General features: G+C 48.3%; 1 protein-coding gene and 1 pseudogene across 1 annotated transcript in view; both read left to right on the forward strand.

The window, feature by feature from the left end:
- Itgae (integrin subunit alpha E) overlaps positions 1-17,593 on the forward strand; it is a 56,664-nt gene that overhangs the window by 11,484 nt on the left and 27,587 nt on the right. Inside the window, exons 2-11 of the mRNA XM_010611374.3 lie at positions 2,298-2,418; positions 12,052-12,143; positions 13,362-13,429; positions 13,626-13,743; positions 13,970-14,116; positions 14,489-14,604; positions 15,215-15,366; positions 15,988-16,141; positions 16,608-16,758; positions 17,135-17,202. Of these exons, the coding sequence (XP_010609676.1) occupies positions 2,298-2,418; positions 12,052-12,143; positions 13,362-13,429; positions 13,626-13,743; positions 13,970-14,116; positions 14,489-14,604; positions 15,215-15,366; positions 15,988-16,141; positions 16,608-16,758; positions 17,135-17,202 (1,187 nt within the window). The remainder of the gene's footprint in view (positions 1-2,297; positions 2,419-12,051; positions 12,144-13,361; positions 13,430-13,625; positions 13,744-13,969; positions 14,117-14,488; positions 14,605-15,214; positions 15,367-15,987; positions 16,142-16,607; positions 16,759-17,134; positions 17,203-17,593) is intronic.
- Positions 9,800-10,211, forward strand: LOC104853444 (annotated as a pseudogene).

Below are 17,593 nucleotides of genomic sequence, written 5' to 3' on the forward strand. Positions count from 1 at the left end.
ATCATGTTAAAGTACGCTGTGACGCCGCCTCACAGGCTGCATTCTCCTGGTACATCTTGGCTCCTAAAATGACCTCATGCCCTTATCTCTGGTTTCCCTCCCCGCCCAAGGCCACAGTGGTCCAAGAAAGTTGAAACCTGTGTCTGCAGGACTGGGCCCATAAAAGCAATCTGGCCTGTGATAGGTTAAAAGTAGCTCACTCCTCATAAATAAGCAATAGCCCACCCCCAAACGGATAAAAGGACCTTCCTTTCTTTGTTCTTCTCTCTCCTTCTGCTTCTTCCTCCTCCTCTGTCTCTCTCTCTCTCTCTCTGTGCCTTCCTGCCTCCTGCTCGCCTCCCTACAGTAAAGATCTCCTGCCGGACCTCTCAGTGCGTGAGTGGCCTAATTGGGAAGGGGCACCCGAAAGGGCACGCGAACCCCCTTTCACTATCTATGTCAATTTTCTCCCACAATTTTTTTTTTTTTTGGGGACTGGGGATCAAACTCGGGATCTTGTGCTTATGAGGCAGGTGGTGGCACCGCTGAGCTAAATCCCTGGCCCTCCCCACAGTTTTTTGTTTGTTGGTTTGTTTATGTTTGTTTTTGTGGTGCTGGGGAGTGAACCCAGGACCTCACCACGTGCACCCCTCGCAATTTTTATTGGAAAATTTCATGCACACAAAAAAGCTGAGAATTTGTACGGTGGACAGTAAGATTTTACAAATGTGAGCTTTTAAAACTATTTGTGTTGTCACACCTGTCTGTCCACCCATCAAACAATCTTCTAGTTTGGTGCACCTCAAAGTAAATTGATGTGTTCCTCATATGTACGAAATACCCAGAATGAATATAAGCATTTATGTCATAGGCCTGAACTAAAACTAACAGTAAGAATGAAAATGAGAAAAAGAGATTTAGAGATGGAGGGAGGGAGGTTAGTGGGAAGGGAATTAAAAAAAGAATTAAGCTGTGTTATGTGCACGCACCTAGTCCCTAACATGAATGAAACTTCATGTACTGCAGATGAGAGGGGGGAGCACTCAGATGGGGGGAAATTTGAGGTAAGTCTGCGTGGTGAACAGACCTAGTTGCAGGATGGGAAACAAGGGCTGACTTGGCTTGGGGGTCTTCTTAGCTTGCTAATAACAGGCATTGTGGTATATATCCATAATCCCAGCACTTAGGAGGCTGAGACAGGAGGATCACCAAGAGCTCAAGCCCAGCCTGAACTGCAAAGTGAGACCCTGTGTCAAAAACCCAATAAACAAACAAACAAAAAAAAATTTAAATTTCAGACATCAGTATGCGTTATTTTTAAACATTTCAGCATATGCATTAAGTGAAGTTCAAACATTGTAGTTCTTTTTTGTTTTGGGTAAAATTTGCATATGGTGAAATGCATAAGTTCTAAATGAACAAATGCACAAGCATTTGTAACCAAACTCCTATCAAGCTATAGGCTATTTTCTTCACTCCAGATATGTAGTTCCTTCCTGTGCTTTCCCAGTTAATCTCCACCTCCCTCTTCGTGCATGCAATTTTTTCTCTACAGATGCAAGTAGATATTTTTTTCCCCCTACAGTGCTGGGGATTGGACCCTGGACCTTTGCACTGAGCTACATGCCCAGAGCTTTTTACTTTTTTATTTTGAGACAGAATCTCACTAAGTCATTAGGTCACTCAGGCTGGGCCAGTAGATATATTTTAAGGTGAGTCTTCTTCACTCGACTTGATTTCTGAGAATCATCTCGAGCTCTGTGCACTCAGCCTACTCCTTTTTTCTCCTGAGTAGCATATTCTGTTGGATGAAGGTCCCCATTTTATCCCTTGTCCCACTGATGGGTATTTATGTTGTTTCCAGTTTGGGACAGTTACCAGTAAAACAGCTGTAAACCATCCTTGGGCAGGTCTTTTTGAGAACATCGGTTTTCTCTTGGGTCATTCGGAGGCACATGTGTGGCTCTTTTCCAGGAACACACGGTCCATTTTAACTGTGGTGAGGTTCAGAGGGATAAGTGAGCGCCGCCTGGGGTGGCGGGCAAGTTGGCAGGGGGAGGAGCACTTGGGGCGGCCTCTCAGAGCAGGGGCTGCTGCTGGGGAAGCTCAGGGAAGGAGGGGACCAGAGGCTCTGAGCCAGGCACACCCCATCCGTTCCTCTTCTTCTGGGGAAATAACACCCTGGGGACCTCAGTGTTCTCATCTGTGAAACAGGGCATAATGACAGCACGGGGTCTGATGGCCTAATGGGATTTACATACCAGCCACAGCTTCACCATTGTGTCTCTTTTCATCCAGTTTTCCTCCTTTGTCCACAGACCTGGCTCCCCTGGGTGCCTTCAACATGGATGTGGCCCAGCCCTGGGTCACACGGGTGGGCGGTGCGCCTTTTGTGCTCAGCTCTCTTCTGCATCAAGATCCCAGCAACAACCAGACCTGGTGAGTGTGGCCCAGCAGGCGGAAGGGTGAGGACTGAGGAGGCCTCTGGCGGGTGTGAGATGCACTCCGGAGAAAGCCTTGGCATCCCACCACCACAGTCTGGGCAGAAAGGCCTCTCACTCCTAGGAGGACGTGCAAGACCAAGAGGGAAGGTGCCAGAGGGGCTGTCGGCCAGGCTGGGCTGTGGAGTCCTCAGAGTCCCTGCCCTTCTCCTCGCTCAGGGCTCCCCCTGCACCACTGCCTGGGGGAAGGGAACTTAAAAAATGATTTTAAAATAAAGTTCACGAAGACTCTTTTGTTACTTATAAAAAATGTGCTCCATATTAAAAATTTGGAAAGTCACACACACACACACGCACACACACACACAAGGCCGCGCGCGCACACAAAAACAACAACAAAGAAAAATTGAAAATACGAAGCCTGAGAGCTGGTGGTTTTGGGAGGCAGCACATTTCTGAGAGTCATGATCCAGAGGTAGCCTTGCCCTGTATTTGCTGAGCAACCTTAGCGGGAGCTGTGCCCTGAGCCTCAGTTCCTCCTTTTCCCAGGGAGACGGTGTCTCACACAGCGTTGTTGCAGACTGTTTGAGATAATAGGCCTACAGGGCTTTATGTAGTTTCTGGTCAAATTAAGGTTAATAAACATTAACTAATGTTTTAAAAACTCATCTTGGGCTGGATGTGTAAGTCAATGGCAGAGCACTTGCCTAGCATGAGACCCTGAGTTCAATCCCCAGCACTGCAAAAACATAAAAAAGTAAATGAAGAAAAAATAACAATATTGTCTGGACCCACTCATTAGATAAACAAAAAATGCAAATCTGCAGTACTGTGCTGGTAAGGGATGTGGTGAAACATGACTGTGAGTATGTGGCAGGGGGTGACGTGATGTCGCCAATGTGGAGAGCAATGTTACCATATCTGGTAAAACTGAGGATGCACATGGCCTTTAACTCAGCAAGTCCGTCTCAGACACCAGCCCTAGAGAAACCCTCAGTCCATGCAAAAAAAAAGTTTTTTTAATGTGGTTCTTGGAACTGAACCTGGGCCTCACACTCTCTAAACACGTGCTCTACCAGTGAGCACCACCCCCATTAAGTTAATTGGTACATTTTAGCTATACAGTATGCTGACATTTATCATTGGGATCTTGTACCTTTGCATGTTGTATCTTGGTTCTTATTTTTTCCCCATTCCCCTGCCCTCCCTTCACCCTCTTCACCCTTCCCTCTTTACAAAGACTTTGTTTCCATTCTTTCCTTTTCTCATATTTATTTCTTTCCCTTCCCCTACCCTTCCCACTTCCCCTACTCCTTTAGACCTTTTCTTTCTATTTCACATTATCTATTATACATTTTGATCCTTATTTACACTTTCAGTTTCTCACACTAGAGGAACTATTCGGTATTTACACGTGTGTCCTATTTATTTCACAAGCGTATGGCCTCAATATGCATCCATTTAGCTATAAATGACTCTAGTTTCTAGTTCTTTATGGCTGAGTAGTACTCCATTTTATTAAAAAAAAAACAAAACATCTTCTTTATTCAGTCACCTTGAGGAATTGGGCTGTTTCCAAGTTTTAGCTATTATAAACTGTACTGCTATGAACGTGGATGCACATATATCACTGTAGCATGATTCCTTTAATTCTTTTGATACCCAGCAGGGGAATAGCTGGGTCTAATGGGACTTCCAATCCTAGTTCTTTGAGGTATCTCCATACTGATTTCCACAGTGGTTGCACCAGTCTGCACTCCCACTAACAGTGGAGAAGAGTCCCTCTTTCCCCACAGCCCCACCAGCATTTGTTATTAGTTGATTTCATGATAGCAGGCATTATTTCTGGGGTGAGCTGGAATTTCAGCATTGTTTTCAATTATATCTCTTGAATGACCAGTGATGTTGAACATTTTTTCATATGTTTATTTGCTGTTTCTACTTCTTCATCTGAGAAATATCTATTCATTTCAGATGCCCATTTTTGGATTGGGTCTTTAAATTTTGGAGGTCTGACTTTTTTAAAGTTTTTTATATATTCTATCTAGATAATGGATCTTTGTCTGAGGAACAGCTGGTAAAATATTTTCTTTTCACTCTGCTGGTGATTTCTCTTGCTATGTACAAGCTTTTTAATAAGAAGAGATCCCAGTTGATTCTTTGTGCTAATTCACATGTGACTGAGGTTTTGTTCATGAAATCTTTTCCTATGCCAGTGTCTTCAAGATTTCTACCTAACCTCTCTTTCAGTTAGTTTAGTGTTTCTGTTTTAATATTTAGATCTTTGATCCATTTTTATTTTAGTTTAATGCAGGATGAGAGATATAGGTCTAGTTTTTATCTTTGGCAAGTTGAAACCCAATTTTTCCAGCACCATTTATTAAAGAGGCTATCTTTGGCTCCTTTGTCAAAGATGAGGTGGCTGAGCACATCTGGAGTTGTTTCTGCATCTTCTAATCTGTTCCACTGATCCTCAGATCTATTTCTTTGCCAGTATCATGCTGTTTTTATCACAGAGGCTTTGTACTATAGTTTCAAGTTGGAAATTGTGATACCCCCTCCCTTGTCTTCGTTGCCTAGAATTGCTTTTGCTATTCTGGGTCTCTTGTTCCAAATGCATTTTTGGATTGCTTTCTGTAGTTCTGTGAAGTATGATGTTGGAATTTCAATTGGGAGTGCATTAAATCTATATAGCATTTTTGAAAGTATGGCCATTTTCACTGTATTGGTTCTTCCTACCCAGGAGCAAGGGATGTCTTTCCATTTTCTGATATCCCCTTCAATCTCTTTTAAAGAGTAGCGGTCTTTTATTTATTTTTTTTCATTATATTGGTTCCTAGGTATTTCAACATACACAAATCATTAAATGTAATACACTATAATAGAGCCAACAACAAAATCATATGATCATCTCAGTAGATGCAGAAAAAGCATTTGACAAAATCCAACACATGTTCATGATAAAAACCCTACACAAAATTGGAATAGATGGTCTTGATCTCAATTTGATAAAGACCATCTGTGAAAACCAACAGTTGCCGGGCATGGTGGTGCATGCTTGTAATCCCAGCCCTCGGCAGGCTGAGGCAGGAGGATCGCTGTGAGTTCCACACCAGCCTGGGCTACACAGTGAGTTCCAGAGCAGTCTGAACTACACAGTGAGGCCCTGTCTCAAAAAAACAAAAACAAAAAAAACAAACAAAAACCCAACAGCCAACATCATACTAAATGGTCAAAAACTGAAATCTTTCATGCCAAAATCAGGAAGAAGAGACACTGCTCTTGTTCAATATAGTTCTGGAAACATTAGCCACAGCAAGTAGATAAGAGATAGGAATGAAGATAAGAAATAAAGAAATTACATTGTCATTGTTTGCAAATGACATGATACGCTATACAGAAGACCCCAAGAACTCCACCAAAAATCTTGTACATTTAATAACCAAATTTAGTCGAGTAGCTGGATACAAGGTCAACATGCAAAAATCAACAGTCTTCTTGTACACGAACAACAGACTCACTGAGAGAAGAACTGGACAAACAACTTTCACAACAGCATCCAAAAAAATGAAATACCACACTTTCTTTTTTTTTCTGTGAGGTTGGGGATTGAACCCAGGGCCTCCTGGGTGCTCTGTATACCCTCTACTGCTGAGCTCCATGCCCATCCACCTCTCATGTAAAAATGCTGATTTTAGCATTGTTTATTAAAATGAAAGACTAGATATACTCATCACTGGAAAAAATAAGGTGTGAATCATGCAGTACAATACCAAAAGCAAGTCAAATGAACGAGACTTGTGTAACGGTTATTAATTCAGATCGATCTCAAAACCTTGTGAGGTGGAAAAGGCAAGTTGTGGAATTACATATACAGTGGTCATTCAGTTAACAAATATTTATGGAGCACCTACTATGTGCCAGGCTCCGGGGCCGAAGCATCAAACAAGGCAAACAGAAGTCCCTAGGATCAGGGAGCTAAGGTGTTGCCTGGGGACATAGACAAGGACACAATGAGTCAAAATGTCTTCTACTGGAAGGTGACAGTAGTGGTACAACTTATTATTTATTTAGGGGCACAGCTGGCTTTTGGAGAGGCTGTGGAGTGAGGGTGGTGGTATCTGGGAATATTTCATTTTCTCCTGTTGTCATCAAAGTGATTTTTAGACAGTGTGTTTTAAAGCCAAGATCGGGTCATGGTTCCCATATTGCTCATTGTTGTTATGTCTTTTTAGTCTAATATAAAGCAGCCATTCTTCCTTTGCATCCCTTCCCTCTTTCTTATGACAGCTCATTTTTTGTTTGCCCTGACACCCAGTCAAGCGCAGGTCCTGCCCAGGCCATATCCCTCCCAATCCCACTTTTGCTGCTCAGTTTCTGGTCAGTGGTAAAGGTTTTACCTTCTACTCAGTGAGCCCAGGGTGCAGACAGGCTTTGGGACAGAGCCAGGTGAGCCACTCAGGGTTCTGAGCAGAGCAGCTCTGCTCGGTGGAGGGTAGGTGAGCAGTGGGTAGGCCCTGAGATGTGGGCCTTGATCCCGCCACCCAAGCAATTTTGGATCCCTTTCTGTACCCTGGTTTCTTCATCTTACAGTGAAAAATCTGGTAACCATTAGAGTTTAATTGGTTGCTTATATTTTCAGTAAATTTCTGTTGCTCGCAACTAAGAACTCTAAATGAAAAACTAATATTAAGGTTGAAAATAGCAGGTGTCTCTTAATAATAGGAATGCTTCAGAAATCATAAAATCTCTACTGCTAGAGATGAGCTCTTTCCACGCTGGGATTATGTGTCAGCCCTTGGCCCAGCCTGCATTTCTAGAATAACAAAAATTGTGTCAGGGCAGGGCCTGAGGCTTGCTCGGTGGATTTAATCAGTAGATTTACGTGGTAAAGGCGGATCCAATTCACTCACTCATTCATTCATTCGGCAAGTATTTGTGGAGCACCTCAATACCAAGCGAGGGCTGGAAGACAAGGTTGTGAAGGAGACAAGGCCACCACCATCACAGAGCTCCTGGGCTCAGACGGCCTGGTGGACAGAAGCAGCGCCAGGCGTGTCCGTCAGCATCTGTAACGGGGGAGGGGGTGGGTATATCCACAGGGGACGAGTAGGAGCTGATGTGAGAAGGGCAGAAAGGGAAGTCCTCCGGGAGAACGGCTTGGCCGAAGCCTGGAGGTGGCCTGAAGGAGCTGAGATGGGGGAGATGGGTGAGGGCTCATTCCCCACGAGAGAGTGTGAAGCTGAGAATGGTTGTCAGGATTCGGGATGCAGGAAGATGAATTCAAAGTCAGTGTTTCCCAGTCTGGGGAACTTAGTGATTTCATGAGAACCGTTTCAAAATTAAAAATAAAAAAAAGGTCTGGGGAGACGATAGGGATTTGGGGAAGGGTGTGGATGGTATTTGTTATGCTTTGTTTTGTTAAAATTTTACTGACATGGTATTCACAAGATGTATGCGTTATAGAAGCAGAGAATTCAGTGAATGTCGTAAGGTGGGCTGCCGGCATGAGCAGTGTTCAGATTGAGCACAGTGGCAGCTGCACAGAAGCCCCTGGAAATGCCAAACTCTGTTCTAGACACATTTCCACCCACAGTGACCTTCAGACTTTTGCCTCTGTAGATTAATTCTGCCTGGCTTGAGCCTAATGTAAATGAGATGCACTGTACGTGCTCTGCCTGGATCCTCCTGCTCAGCATAAGGTCTAAGAGTCCAGTTCACGGTGCTGCCTGACAGACAATTGCTGGAGTTTTTCGTGGCGTGAACAGTACTGATGGTGGGCCTTTGGGTGGAACGGTGTGCTGTGCTTGAGGGGAAATTAGCTTGAGTGATTTGTCACCATCTCCTGCCCAGTCCCCTACCACCATTACAGTGGGTCCCTCCCAGCTGCAGGCCCTGCATATTTTACTGCCCCGTCCCTCAGAGCCCAAGGGCCAAGGTTGATGAGGCGTGTTTGTGTTTGAAGCCTCTGATACAGAGAGGGTTTCTGAACACCTGTTGATGCAGGGGGGACTCAGACTTGCACGTGCCAAGGATCTGGTTGGCAGAGGACCTTCTGGGTTCCTGCTGCAGATGATGGAGTCTGAGACCATGAACCCACTGCTGGGCAGGAAATGTATGAGTTGGCTTTTCCAGGCTAGAAAAGGATTAGGTTAGGGCCCCAAGTGTGCGAAGATGAAATGTCTTCTCTCTCACCTCATGCAGTTTCTCCCTAGCACATAACAGATCAGAGCTGCCAGCATCCTGGGCTTTGGCTGCTGCTGGGCAGTGGAGTGGGACATAAAGATGCCTCCCCTGCGAGATTGGCGAATGGACTGGGAAAGGGGACAGGTTATAGCTGGGAGAAGGAGGAGAGGGACAAGGTGTGCCAGGGCTGCATCCAGCCCAGCATGGAACTGGGTCCCTGAGGCTGCCGTGGATGCCTGGTTGGTCTTCTATAGCAGCTCCTCAGCCGGAGTGAAGTTGTTTTTTCAGTCAATGAGGCAACAGACCTGGGGATCCCTGTCCCTGGAGGGTGGAGAGCAGAACAAAGGGAGCAAAGTGCAGGGCCAGCACCAAGGTACAGGCTGGGGGTTCTGGGAAGAGAAGCAGGGTTGCTGAGCTGTGACCTAATTTGGGGGCCTTAGCTGCACGTAGCCTTCCACCTATCTGCCCCACCGCAGATCAGCCCCCCAGCAGTCACCCAGGTTGTCATTCAATCCATGCAACAAATATTTACTGAGCTTTTGCTCTGTACCCAGCATAGGCCAAGCCCTGGGAATTCTGTGGGGAACAGCTGAAGGAAGCCTGTAGGGGATACACTGCTTCGTAAGGAAACTGGTAATAAGCAGGTAAACAAACAAAGAAGATACTATCAGTGGTGAGAAGTTCTGAGAAGGAAATAAAACTGATGATGAAGCCACGTAACTGGGTTGTGAGGCCAAGCATTCGACAGGGAGGTGACGGTTAAGGGAGAGGCAGGAAGGAGAATGAGCTGACCATGGCAGAGTGGGATCCAAGCAGAAGGAAGAGCAAGGTGGAGCCCAAGGCAGGAAAAGAGCAGGAAGGCTTCTAGGGGAGCGGGGAGGTCTGGGGGCTGGGGGGCTCTGGTCCAACCAGGGCTTTAAACTTGTTTTCTAAGTGCATGGGAGGCTGTTGAAGCAAGGGTGTGGCATGGTATATAGTATAACAGTAAATTTTAAAAAAGCATCAAGAAGCTGTTACTCTAAACTAGGCAAGATTGTAGTAGCCAGCCAAACACCAACAGGACCTGCCAGAAAAACTACAAAGCCCAGGATGGAGCACTGCCTCAGATCCTGAGTGCCTTTCTGCAGAAATCGAATCAGGAAACTGCTGAAGTTCCTGTGGAGCCAAAGTAGAATTATGTAAGAACATAATGGATGGCGAGGAGAAAAACCTACGGTGGCTGTGAAGGCCCTGATGCTGTGTATGTCAAACTGCTGAAAAGAGAACAGCACTAACATAAGGAACAATAAAAGCCATGTTAAGTGGCCCAGGTCAGTTTGCTGAAGACAAAGCCAATGAGAGAGATATTTAGAGAGAACCTTACTCATGTGCTTTCGAAAGTCTGCATGTATTTTATTTTATTTTTTGGTACACGGGGATCGAACTCGGGTCCTTGCACTTGCGAGGCAGGCGGCAGAACCACTGAGCTAAATCCCCAGCCCTGTCTGCATGTATTTTACCTCCAAGGTTCACCATGCTAACAGCTCCACAACGATTCCTGAATTTCCCATTGCACCTGAAATAGTATCAGAACTGCTGATGGCTGCAAACTTCCTAGATTGTTAAATAAAATACATTTTAATGAACTGTTAATTTTTCAGTATTTGATACTTGTAGTTCAGTTAATAATATTTCATACATAGCATGTTGCCTATATGCAATTGAACTATACAGTTAATTACAAAGCAGATTATCTTCTCAGGGCCAGGGATTTAGCTCAGTGGTTCCGCCACTTGCCTTGCAAGTGCGAGGTCCTGAGTTCGATCCCCTGTACCTAAAAAAAAAAGAGCAGATTATCTTCTCTTTTTTGCATAGCAATCAGAGTTGACCACAAACTGATAACCCTGGAGGTCACAAGTCTAAAGCAGGCCCAACTGGGCTGCAATCAGTGTGTCAGTGGAACTGTGTTTCTTCTGGAGGTTCTAGGGGAGAATTGTTTTTTAGCCTTTCTACCGTTTCTAGATGCTACCCACATTCCTTGGCTCATGGTTGGTCCCTGTGTTCAATAAAGCCTGCCCCATTACATCTTCTGCTCTTTCTCTGACTCTGACCCTCCTGCTTCTCCTCTTATAAGGACCTTTGTAATTGCACTGCACCCAGCTGGTCACATCCCCATCTCAAGATCTGTGTTGCCACAGAAGATGACAAATTCACAGATTCTAGCAATTAGGACATGGACCTCTTGGGGCCCATTATTCTGTCAGTAGAGCCTCGGCTGGCTGGTCCCTGGCAGGGTCACAGATATAAAGGTGGGAAGTTCAGCAGTGACAGGCATATTGTAGCTGTGGGATTGGAAGGAGACTAGCAAGAACGTGCTGGCTGGGAAGACAGGAACCGAGCCCAGAACCCTGGTGACATTTGCAGGTGAGACAGTGAAGGAACCAGAAAAGAAGTCTGAGGAGGAAAAATGAGGGAGTATGGGCAATCAGGAAAAGTGTGTCCTGTGTGTCCTGGAGGGGATGGCCACTCGTGTCCATCCACTGCTGAGAGGATGAGGAAGATGAGGGGAGAGGGTGCCTTGGGTTTGGTAATGTGGGACATAGGACCTTGTCGAGAGCTGAGCCAGCTTGGGATGGGTGGATAGGCACATACATACAGGTTAGATGTGCTACTCTGTAAACTATGCAAATATTATATCTCATAATCTAAAAAAAGGAGAGGGATGGAAATCGGGGAAGTAGAGAACGCATTTCATTTCTGTCCCTCATACTGTTCTCGCTAGTCTGTCCTCAACCCACCGGAGCCACATTGTGACCTTTCAAAAGCACAGACTGATCATGTGCTTCCCCTTTATGAAGTCCTCCCCAGCTTCCTGATGCCCCCAGCACAAAGGCCTTGCCTGTGCGTGGTTCACTGTTACCAAGCCAAGTCTCAGGTTCCCTTCCCTCCCTGCCCTGTTTCACTGGCCAGCGTAGGGCAGTCCTGCCTGGGGGGCATCATGGCTAGTGAGACTGTTGAGGCTGGGCTTGGGGTGGGAGATAAGACGCTTGCAGTCAGGAATCACAGTATCATTTCTGATAGGAAAATATTATCACTGAATTCTGAGTGGCTGTCAGGAAGCCAGCACTGCCTCCAAAGAACCAACTATAATGCTGGTGCCCCTTGGGTCTCCCATCCGCATCCCCACAGGACAGCACAGACTTTTCTTACCAGCAGAATCCCGCCTTCTCTGTGCGGTGGGCAACAGGCACTGAGGGCTTGTGCACAGAGGCTGAGCAGTGCCTTCCCCATAATGCCGAGGCTGTGGTTCTGGGCTCAGAATCTGCCTGCCTTTCCCGGGTCTGGGCTCTCTCCACAGCACCAGATAGGCAGGCTGTGGACCTGAGATGGGCAGACTGTATCTGAGCAGGCAAGGAGGGATAGGCAGCCCTCAGAGAGCTCTGTCTTGCTCTGTCCTACCACTCAGGCTCCTGGTCACCAGTCCTAGAATCAACAGGTCCTCAGCACCCCTGCATCAATGTTCCCTCACCCAGGATGAAATCGTGTGCCAACCTGTAGGTAAGTCAGCCTCAACTTGAGGAAGTGCTCCCCAGGACCCTCTTTCTGGGGATCACACCCAGCCCAGCCCATTTACCGCTGGATTCCAGTCCCCCAGAGTGAGCCTTCCTTGTGTACAATGCCCAGGCCCATCCCCCCAGCCTTGGTCCCCACCTCTCCTGAGGCAATCTTACAGTAGAAGCCAAGCCTAAAATTTACCGAGTGTTTGCCATGTGCCAAGCATTCTGCCAAGTGCCTCATTTACTTTTTTTTTTTGTACCGGGGATTGAACTTGGGACCTTGCACTTGTGAGGCAGGTGGCGGCACCACATGTGCTTTAGAGGACAGGAAGTTATAGTTCAGAGAAGTTAAGTCCTTCGGTCCCCAGTATGACTAAGGTCACACCTCTCGAGCTGGTGGCGCTACAGATGCACACCTCACTCAGGCTGATTCCAAACCCCAGCCCAACCCAACACAATTCCTTACCACTCCGTGGAGTTCAACCCCACCTGTCCACCTCTAACTGTGGCCTTCCCAGTGTCTAGCACGGGGCCTGGCATGTAACATGTGCCACTCGAATGAGGTATGAACTCGATTCACTCACCACAGATCTGCCCGTCCCGCCCAGTCCTGTCCATCAGCCGCACACCGACCAGCTCTGGCTAGAGCCTTTGTCTTGGTGAGAGGTGCTGGGCTTCCAGACAAGTTTCCACCCAGACAAGTACACAGTCCAGGGGAGGGCTGGGGGATTCTGTGATTCTAATCTAAGACAGTGTCCTGAGGCCCATTGGGAGGTAGTGTGGCACTCCCACTTCTGTTTAGGGGTAGTAGGGTAGCAAGTTTCCCCAGGGTCTTCAAGCCTGAAGCGTTTACCGTCCATTCAGGCAGCCCTTTGGCATCTTGCACACTTCCCTGGTGCTGTACACACCCACTAATTGTGCTTTTCTACCCACCTGCCCCCTCCGCAGACCGGGAGCCTCACGAGGAAGGTCCCCAGGTGGTAGCCATTTCTGGGTCCCCACTCTCACCAATTACTAGGCCGGGAACAGAGCAGACATTTGCTGAATGAGTGAATGAGGCAGGGGATAGGCACTGTGTCCTGGCTACGTCTGGACCTGCCCGGGAAGGCCCCAACTCCAGCTCCTGGAGGCTGCTCAGGAGGCCCTGATCATGACAGCCCTGTGTGCTCAGACCCTGCCTCTCAGTGTTCCTCCCTCCTTGCCTGTTGAACTGTTTCAGAGCATGTCCCCATCCCAAAGAGGAGGTACCAGGGAGTGACGGTTGTCCGGAACCACCATGGTGTCTTGGTGAGTACACACCGGAGGGGAACCTCGGCTTTGATCCCAGAACTGACTCCTCTCCTGGCCAGGGGTGAGCTAGCTGTTCTGGTGTCCCCTTCCTAGTTGAGCCACCGAGTTCTGGGATGGAGGCGACAGTGTGGATGTGACTAGGGGACATAGGGCCGACCCATCCTTTCTGCTCCCCTTCTGCCTCTCTCCCCAGATATGCATTCAGGTGCAAGCGCGGCGGTCCCACAGCCTCAGCTTAGAACTCACAGGTGCCTGCAGCCTGCTGACCCCTGACTTGCGCCCCCGAGCCCAGGCCAACTTCTTTGACCTTGGTAAGGAATGGAAGCTCTCTGGCCTTGGAAAGCTCTAAAGAGATCCTTTTGGGTCTCCAAGGAGGTACCAGCTCACAGAAGAGGCAGAGGGACACTGAGACCCAGAATGGGCCAGGGTAGACTTGATGTGCCATGTGAAAAGAATCATCACAGAGCTAGATGTGAGCTTGTCTTGGGGAAGTGTAGAGCCTTCTGACTTGAGCTCTTCTCTGTGTGTTTTTTGAAGAAAATCTCCTGGCTCCAGATGTGTATGTGAATGCTGGTGACTGCAACAGGAACAGAAGAGGAATCATGGGGCAGGAGAAGAACAGAGCCAGGAAGCCCAGGACTCTGGATCAGATGGAGGAAGAAGAGGAAGAAGAGGAGGGAACTGGTGAGAAGGGAAAGATGTGGGGTTCCCAGAGCTGACTCCCAACTGGCAGCCTCCAGAGGTGCAGTGTGCCCATGCCTGGAAGCTGGGGGACCGGGCCAGTCCCTCTGCAGCTACATCTTACAGATGGGGAGACTGGGACCCCATGAGTGGCATTCATGGCAGGATTCATAGCAAGTTAGAGTCCAAGCAGGTTCTAGCTTTCTCTTTGCCTCTGAAACAAGAGCTTCACTCTTGGGACCTTCCATGGCTTCTTCTCTGAAATGAGCCTTGGAGCTTGAGGCAGGTGTGTGCCCTGCTGCAAGGCAGGATATCCTGCCCTCGCTCCTGCCTGAACCCCATGCCCACCCTGGCCTGCTCTGTTGTGTTGGCTAGGCACTGAGATCGCCATCGTCTTGGATGGCTCAGGAAGCATCGACCCTCCAGACTTCCAGAGAGCCAAAGAATTCATCTCTGACATGATGAAGAAGTTCTATGACAAGTGTTTTGAGGTGGGTTTCCCTTAGGGCTGGTCTCATAGAGTCCATCACTTACCTATTTCTGAGCAACAAGCAACCTCAAAATAACCACCATTTTATTTGCTCATGATTCTGTAGATCAGATATTTGGGCTGGCTCAACTGAGTAGCTCTTCTGTGGGTCTTGCCTGGAGTTAACCCTGCAGCTGCAGACATCTGGTTGCTTGCCTGGGACTAGATCGTCTAAGACAGGCTCACTCACCTGTCTGGGTCATGTGTCTCAGGCAGGCCAGCCCAACCATTTCATGGCAGCAGCACCCCCAGAGGAAAAGACTCAGTGCAAGCGTTTTCCAGTGTCCCACTGGCCACAGCAAGTCACATGGCCAATGCCGTAGTCAGCATGAAAGGACCTACAGAGGGACTGGATTCAGGAAGAAATCTGATTCACTGGGGGCCACAACTCTTATACTCACCTCCACCCCTACTTGAGTGGCGATTTCCCTCTGCCTTAGCTTCTCCTTCTGCCTGGGGACAAGATAGACAAGCTGATTCTCCCAGTGCTGCCTGGGGGAGCTATCTTGGGACGGGGGAGGCCTTGGGCAGGGCAACTCTGCCAACCTCTTCCCCCTGTCATTCCTCTCCAGTGCAGTTTTGCTCTGGTGCAGTACGGGGAAGTGATCCAGACTGAGTTTGACCTTCGGGACAGCCAGGATGTGAGCGCTTCACTTGCCAGAGTCCAGAGCATCACTCAAGTGGGGAATGTCACCAAGACTGCCTCAGCCATGCAGCACGTCCTGTGAGTGGGATGCTGACTGGTAGCCCTCCCAGGGCTTGGCGGTGTCATGCCTGGAGGAGGTGGCTAAATAGATCTGAGAGAAGAGGGACTGTTCCATAGAAGCTCTCCAAGGACTTCCTCTGACACAGTAGAGCAGAGGGCAATCACACTGCCTGGGTTCAAGTCCGGCTCAAGCTTGTATGTGTGTGACCTCGGACGAGTCACCCGGCCTCTCTGTGTTTCTGTTTCCCACTTTAACATGAGGATAATGTTAGTCCTTGCCTCATGGATTTTGTTCAAATACACACAATGTTTATGACAGCACTTGGCACACAGTAAGTGCTCTGTGAGTTTTACTGCCTATTTTAACATCAGCACTCTGCCCCCACACACATAAAGGATAGATTTAAACACTGTCTAGCCCCATTCTATCAGGATCAGGCACGGAGCCGGAACATCTGTGTGGCGGATGCCTCACTGTGTGACACAGGCACATAGCTATCCTTCTCTGTGCCTTTGCTCTCCATTTCAGGGGAGGGCTGCTTAATCCTTTCCAATGCTGAAATGTGGCAGTGAATCAAATCTCTCCCAGAGCACAGGCATCTCTCTGGCAAAGTTCTCTCCATTCTCTCTCCTATTTAGAGACCACATCTTCACGCCAAGCCGTGGCTCCAGAAAAAAGGCATCCAAGGTCATGGTGGTGCTCACGGATGGTGACATATTTGGTGACCCCCTCAACCTCACGACTGTCATCAACTCACCAAAGATGCAGGGTGTGGAGCGTTTTGCTATTGGGGTAAGAGCCAGGCACAGGAAGGTGGCTCCTGACCCTGCACAGCCTGGATGGAGAGAACCTTCCAGAGAGGCTTCTGGAAGTAGTGCACTCAAACCTTCTTTCCTTTCTCTTGGTCCCCATGTCCTGTGCTCCCTGTGGGTCTTCCTAAGGAAGACTCATTTCCAAGTTGCAGTCACGGCTTGCTGGCCTGTGTGATGGGGAGAACCCACAGGAAATTTCCTGGAGGAGATGGTCCTCAGACGAGCCTGGGAGACCAACAGAAGTAGCTGGCTTAGGTCCCAGGGGAGGCAGGAGAGGGCTCTGTGCACACAGGGAGCAGCATGTGTGTTGCTGGGGGAAAAGCACGTGGTTTTAGCAAAACTGGATTTTTGTCCAGAGTGTAGTGCGGAGGGTGGGAAGCAGGGAAGGAAGAGAGAAGGAGGGAGGCAGGATCCGGAGCACCCACTGCCTGGGGGCCTCCATGCAGGTTGGAAATGCGTTCGAGAAAGTTAAGACTGAAGCAGAACTGAAGCTGATCGCCTCGCCCCCCAGTGAGACCCATGCCTTCAGGGTGACCAACTACAGAGCGCTGAATGGGCTGCTGAGTAAGCTGCAGCAGAACATCATCCACACAGAAGGTGAGGGTCCAGGACTGGGCCCCATGGCAGCCTCTCAGCATCTCCAGCCCCCTCTGCCACCCACCCAAGCCTTTGCTGGTCTTTTCCAGAAAGGCAATAGTATCCCCAGCCCCCTCTCCTCCCATAATCTCCCTGAGGCTCTGATAAACTGAGCTGGTGCTGGAGAAACAAGGACAGCTGGGGCGTCATATTCCTCCGCCTAGGACTCACAGATGAGGAAACTGAGGCCCTGAGAGAGGGAGTGAACCGCCCAGGTCTACTCAGCCTGTAGTTGTTAAAACAATCTAATCTCCACTCTCAGCGGGGTTCTCTTCTCCGTACACCAAACATCCACCCCCTGGTATGGCAGTGTCTCACTGGGCTTCTTGGCTTCCAGGCACCGTGGGGGAGGCCCTTCGCTACCAGCTGGCACAGACTGGCTTCAGCGCCCAGATCCTGGATGAGGTTTGTGGCCCACTCAGCCCAGGCAGAAATTCAGGGGCTCACAGTGCAGGGCCTTGTGGCGATGCCTCTGAAGGGTAAAGGGAAACATATCTTCTGCTCTCCCCGATCTGGAGCACTGGCACAGACAAAGGAATGGTCATCTTTGTTCCTGGAGGTCATTTTGTTGTATGTGTTTAAGGATAGGGTCATGTCCTTGCACAGTTACCAACCCAGGAGGCCTCTGGTGAGGGAGAAGGACTTGAATGCTATTTTTGCTCAATCAGATTTTACTTTTCTTTTTTTTCTTCTTCAGTATTGAGGATTTGACCCAGGGCCTTCATACTAAGCTATACTGTCAGTCCTTTTTTTTTCCCTGACATGGTCTCTCTAGATTGTCCAGGCTTGAACTTGT

This window comes from Fukomys damarensis, unplaced genomic scaffold (genome assembly GCF_012274545.1).
Source record: "Fukomys damarensis isolate Sample0158 unplaced genomic scaffold, DMR_v1.0_HiC HiC_scaffold_13, whole genome shotgun sequence".
In the NCBI taxonomy this organism is placed as follows: Eukaryota; Metazoa; Chordata; class Mammalia; order Rodentia; family Bathyergidae; genus Fukomys; species Fukomys damarensis.